The sequence below is a fragment of the Populus nigra genome, chromosome 12, assembly GCF_951802175.1.
Source record: "Populus nigra chromosome 12, ddPopNigr1.1, whole genome shotgun sequence".
NCBI lineage: Eukaryota > Viridiplantae > Streptophyta > Magnoliopsida > Malpighiales > Salicaceae > Populus > Populus nigra.
This window is the reverse complement of record NC_084863.1, coordinates 7,789,653-7,795,839: the sequence shown is the minus strand read 5'-3', so window position 1 is coordinate 7,795,839 and position 6,187 is coordinate 7,789,653. Positions and strand designations below refer to the sequence as shown.

At 36.1% G+C, this 6,187-nt stretch overlaps 1 protein-coding gene across 2 annotated transcripts; it reads left to right on the top strand.

Annotated features, from left to right (window-relative positions):
* The first annotated feature begins 873 nt into the window (after window positions 1-873).
* LOC133669930 (probable protein phosphatase 2C 33) lies at window positions 874-6,098 on the top strand. 2 transcript variants are annotated; one of them, XM_062090262.1, is made up of 6 exons: window positions 874-1,493; window positions 1,747-2,059; window positions 3,209-3,598; window positions 3,696-3,813; window positions 5,078-5,301; window positions 5,410-6,098. In XM_062090262.1, exons 2-6 carry the CDS (start codon window positions 1,805-1,807, stop codon window positions 5,869-5,871), a joined length of 1,449 nt encoding a protein of 482 aa, XP_061946246.1. In that variant the 5' UTR covers window positions 874-1,493; window positions 1,747-1,804; the 3' UTR covers window positions 5,872-6,098. The 2 variants fall into 2 exon arrangements, with proteins under 2 accessions (XP_061946246.1, XP_061946245.1); XM_062090261.1 differs by having other exon boundaries at window positions 874-2,059.
* Window positions 6,099-6,187: the final 89 nt, after the last annotated feature.

Genomic DNA, 6,187 nt, shown 5'->3' with positions numbered 1-6,187 from the left:
ATCGTAGTTTTAAAACCCCACTCGAGGATCAACCAAGATAAGGCGCAGGTCATAGATCGAGAGGGTCAACATGAGTTGACCCGAGTCAATGTATATATAAAAGTGGTTATTATCATAGTTTTAAAAAATTCAAGGCAAGGTTTAGGTCATGTGTCAGGAGAGTCAACTTGGCTAATCCAAAAATTTTAATTTTTTATTCAAAAAATTTAATGGATTTTTGACCCATGTTTTATCTCAAGTTGACTTGAGTTTTTAATTGGACTAGGTCAAGTCAATCATTCCTCAATTTCTTCTTAAACTCGAACAAGTTTAGGTTCCAGATTAGCTTGTCAAGTCAGTCTTGGTTTTATAACTAGAATTATTATAATATTATTAATTTTAACACTTGATATAACTAAAATAAAAAAAAATCATTTTTTAAATATATTAGTTTGATAACAATACATATTAAAAGTAAAATAATTTTTTTTAATTTTTTTGTCTTACTATAAGCAAACAACAAAGACAATCACTTTATCTTGTATATCGCTATCAAATATAATTCTGTCTCAGTCTTATTTTTTGTTTTATCTCTATTATTTTTGTCTCTTTTATCTCAGAATAGTAGCCAAACACTATATAATATATGTATTTTAAAGGTTTTATTTAGTTCCAACAATTATAACCCAATATTATTTTGAAATCATCAAAAAATAAAAGAATTAATTTTATTAACATGTGAATATCTATAATATCCACAAGCATTTAGCCTAATTTAATATATATACCTCATTCCGATTAAAAAAAAACTTTTAAATAGATTAGATTTATATTTTATAATATATTAAAAATTAAATTTAAATATGAGTAAAAACCCGACCCATAATGTCTCTTCGAAGAACATCTTTCTCTAGAAATTGCCTCTCCCTCTCCTTTTATTAAGAGCGAAATTTGTGTCGTTTTTCTTCTCTTCTGTGTTGTTAGTGGTTGCTATTATTTCTGCTAATCCAATCCTGCTTTCCATTTAAGGTTCTTTAGACATTAGATACATATACACGAACACTCCCTCTCTCTAAACATTCAATCTCTCTCTATCTATCCATTTTTCTTGGGATGGTCTTACCTCTATGAATGTATTCTTTTTGTGCCCATCAATGCTTCTTTACTCTTTTGAAATTTTGTTGCTGCCCAAATAGTTTGTTTTTTTTTCCTTTTTCCTGGGCCTGTCTTGATTACAAAAAACACAACTTGATCTGGTCAAATATTGCGCTTTATGGGTGGTTTAGGGAAGATTTGAAGCTCAATTTTATCAACTTTGCATTGAGTAAAACATATATATATTCTCTTATGATAGATCTTCCAACATAGATCTGTTCTTTATGAAATATATGCCCTTTTGTAGTATTTTTAATATAAAATGGAAAGGACGGGAGTGAAGATTCTCATCCCTTATCTCTAGTGCTTCGTCAACACCAAAAAGGGTCAATAAAAAAACACCTTTTCCTTGTGTGCGGGTAAGTAGAAAGCTTTGGATTTCCCTTCTATTTGGATGCTTCATTCTTTTTTGGTGGATTGCTTAATCAAGTGCTCCTTGTTTCAAGCCAAATCTAAAGCCTTATTTCGGTATTTAGGCTATAGAATTCCAAGGGGTTTTCTTTTTCTGAGGTTTACTATCCAGGTGAATTTGGTTGATTAATCCAACCATTCCTAAAACAGTTTTTAGGATCTTCACCAATCAGTTCTTACGGATCCTTCTTCTGAAAACAGTGGTTGTGATTGTCTGGCTGGTCTGGAGTGCATATCAAATATCATCAGGGTCCTCAGGATGGGGTCCTGCTTGTCTGCCGAAAGCAGGAGCCCTCGCCCTGGTACGCCTTCCTCTCCTGCCTTTGGCGTCAGGAAGAGGAAGAAATCTAAAAAGCGTCCGGGGTCTCGGAATTCTTCGTTTGATTTTAGGAGGGAAGAACCACTTCATAGGATTCCAGGAAGGTTGTTCTTAAATGGGTCTAGTGATATCGCTTCATTGTTTACCCAGCAAGGCAAGAAGGGAACTAATCAGGATGCTATGATTGTTTGGGAGGTTAGTTCGTTCTTCACATTCTTCTGTTCATTAAAGGATTATTCTCATTGAAATGATCATAATAATAATAGAAATTTGCAATATATTTTAATCACCTTAATATTTCGCTTCTTACCTCTACAAAATAATTATAGTTTGTTATTTTCTTGAATGCATTGTTGCTATCTCGATGTAGTTGCTTGTGCAGTCAACGCAATGGTAGTTAATTAATTATTCCACTTACAAGTCAGTCTGTCATTCTTTTTTTAAGAAGTAATTACTTTTAGCTTCTCTAGTGTCTTTCTTTCAGTATAGTAGCGAATCATTGAGTTGTTTCATGAAATTTCGCATCAATGATAAAAATAAAAAACAAAAAACTGGACACCCTCTATCTATCTGCATTTACCATGTTGAGCTTGAGTTCAGAAATAAAAGATTGCGCTGATCCCATTCGTTATCGATTCCGCTGAGTTCAGAAACTCTCTATTTGTTTTGATCTATCATACCATCATCCTATTATCCTTATTGGACAAGGGTTTGTTCCTGTAAGGTAGGTAATCAATCTATCAATTGTTTCCTTGTTGTGACTATTTCTTACTTCCATGTGATGTGTCTATATTGAAAATGAAGCATATCCTGCTTCTGGTTGGTCTGGATTAATTGTAGTGAAACACTATCATCAGTTCTGGGAGCATGACAATCTCTGCAGGGTTATGTCTGTACGCACTATGATGGAAACTTTAATGTTTATCTGGTAATTAAAATCATACGATGAGATTGAATAGATCTTCATTCTTGTGTTGTAATGGGCTTATTTTTGGTATAGTTTATAAATTTGTGTCATTGCCATACATAAAATATTTTTCCTTCTTAACTTGGATAAAATGTACAATCTATCTATATTTTTTGGAGCCTGGCTATTATGCAAACTCTATTTGTTTGTTGTTTCTTCGATGTCATCTAAGTATTTCAGATTAAGAACTGCTAATATTATCTCTGTCATGCAATATTGCTGGTCTCTTCTCTGTATTAGAAGTACTATGTTATTTATTCTCCGTGCTTTAACCTGAAATCAAAGAGAAAACAATAAAGAGAATAATAATTATAAATGAAAATAAATCACACCCTTTGAAAATAAATCTCACTCTTTGAAGCTTTGTACTCTTCCAGAATTTTGGCTCTAGGACAGATGCAGTTTTTTGTGGTGTTTTTGATGGCCATGGACCTTACGGTCATATGGTTGCTAAAAGAGTGAGGGATTCTCTCCCCCTGAAACTGACTGCTCATTGGGAAATGAATGCAACCAGTGAAGCTTTTCTCAAGGAGACCAGCCTTAATACCACAGGGAGCATGAACTCTGAAGACACTTCCTTTATATCTGCTGAGGAAGAACCTAGGGCCTCTGTTGATCTCGAGGATGCTGAGAAGCACCTGGAAAATTTTCAGACTCTGAAAGAGTCATTTCTGAAGGCTTTCAAAGTCATGGACAGGGAACTGAGGGTGCATGCTAATATTGATTGCTTTTGCAGTGGGACAACAGCAGTTACTTTAGTCAAGCAGGTTTCTACTCATGAAGACCTTAATGACATATAGCATACTAAGGATCTTAAAATTTTGTGGCTTACTTCTTGATTATAATTGTCTGATGTTTGTGTAGGGTCAATATCTTGTCCTAGGAAATGTTGGGGACTCAAGAGCTGTACTTGGTACAAGGGACAGGGATGATTCTCTTGTTGCTGTTCAGTTGACTGTGGATCTCAAACCAAATCTTCCAGGTAGCTCCCATCTTCATTCTCTGTCCATAATGAATCTTTCCAATTGTATCTTTTATTATTATTATTATTATTGTGTATGCTGTTGGTGTGCTGTGAGGTCAGGAGTTTTATTAGGCAGGGATGGTTTGTCCATCACTTACAGTTGATGTTGTTGAAGGAGAGAAATGGCAAATTCTTATGTCCTGTATATGGAAATAGCTTTCCTTTTTCTATCTCCATTGGTACAAGGAAAATCAAGACATGCAGTAGAGTACAAAATCTGATACAAAATCAAGACATAAATTGATGTTGGATATAGCTCTAACATGGATTATAGACTTGCATATTCTGATACATAGTTCAAATGTTACCAATATTCCTTGATGATCTAGATAGCATTGGTGATTGATTTGTGTGTTTGATCTGTGGTCCATTTCTGAAGCAGAACACTGGCAATTTATGTTTTCAAAATTTGATTGACATTGAATCACATTTTGTTCTATTTAACTAAATATGATCAAGAGAAAAGCTAAGGGAGCATGATGATTGATGATCTAAGATATCCTACGCAAAGAATACTTGTGTCGTAAGAGAAAAATGGTGCCAACAATGGCAGAGATCAAGCATATGTGTGGTATGAATTGCAAATGAAGGCTGTATAATGGACAGGACAAGGAAGAACTAAATGATCTTGAATATATACTGGAACTGCATCAGTCCAACCATAATTGATTGGCAGGTAAATTACTAAAAGGACAGATGGCTTAAGGCTTAAAGGATGTCATTTGAGTGGTCAACATATATCCAAATTTCTAGTCCCCTCTTTTCTTTAAAGACAGTTGCAATCTCAAATCTTCCTGCATCAAAACTATCAAATTGTCTCGATAGCAATACATGAATGGTTGTCAACTGGACAAATGTTTGCCAAATAGGGCTGTGTTAGCATGTTTGCCGCTAGTGTCTTCCATTTTTGTTGGCAACTGCTTTGGAACATGTGTTTACTTGATATATGGGTCTGTGGTTTCATTGCCCAAATCCCTAAACCAAGGCGATAGAGAGAGCCCAGGGGCTGTAATCCATGGTTTTCAATATCTACAGAGTCTCGTAACTGAGTTTCAACAATAATATGTTTCATGGTGCTAACTACAGGGCATTGTTTTCCGTCATCAGTATGTAACATCTGTGCTCTGTGGCACCACTACTGTGGCTGCATCTGCAATTGAAAACTGTGCTGTAATCTAATCTCGTAGTTTTTACTATCCTGTTTTTTTTTGGTCTCCTACAGCGGAAGCAGAAAGAATTAGAAAGTGTAAAGGGCGGGTTTTTGCTCTTCAGGATGAACCAGAGGTAGCTAGAGTCTGGCTACCGAATAATGACTCCCCTGGCCTGGCCATGGCACGGGCTTTTGGAGATTTTTGCCTAAAGGATTTTGGTCTCATCTCTGTGCCTGATATATCTTATCGGCACTTAACTGAGAAGGATGAATTTATAGTGTTGGCAACAGATGGGGTAAGAGCCATTCTCATTCTTGGATCTTTCTCCGTTTACTGTATAGTCTATGAAATTAGCCTTCTATCTCTCATCAATGGTATCTTTTGCTGTTTTGATATATTTTAGATTTGGGATGTGCTCTCGAATAAAGAGGTGGTGGACATTGTTGTGTCAGTGTCGTCACGTTCCTCTGCTGCGAGAGCCTTGGTTGAGTCAGCGGTTCGAGCCTGGAGGTACAAGTATCCAACCTCCAAGATTGATGACTGCGCAGTAGTTTGCCTCTTCCTCGAATCGAATGATTTATCTACTGCTTCCAATATCAAGGCGAATGAACAGCTTGCTTCAGTGGACCAAGCTGACAATGGCAGGCAGAAAGAGGATGATCTCCCCAGTCTAACCTGTCCGGACCGCGCAGGAGGAAATGCAGAGGAAGATTCCACAAAACAAGATGAAATGCAATCAGAATGTGGAATAGAGTGGTCTGCTCTGGAAGGAGTCTCTCGTGTTAACACCATGTTGAATCTACCAAGGTTTGTGCCAGGAAAAGAGGGGAAGAAGGCCGCAGGAGAGGCAAAGACTCGGAAATGACAGAAGGAAGAAGGGTGTGTGTGTGTGTATATATATATATATTGGATTTATCAATTAATTTCTGTTAATGTTAGGTTTTCTACAGAAGGGGAAAAGATTGTTAGGGCCATTGTCTCTCTAGGGTAGAATTGGTATTTTTGTAAAATCCAACTCGCCATGTATTTTTTTTCCTATTAAATTTTATGTGACCTGTTGGATTTTGTTGATAATAATCTGGTGATGGTGAAGACTGAAGCCTCCTTCCTTCCTTCAAAGTTTGAATTTCTTTTTTTAATCATATTCAGAAATGGACTCTTCTTCTTGGAGAAGAAGATTC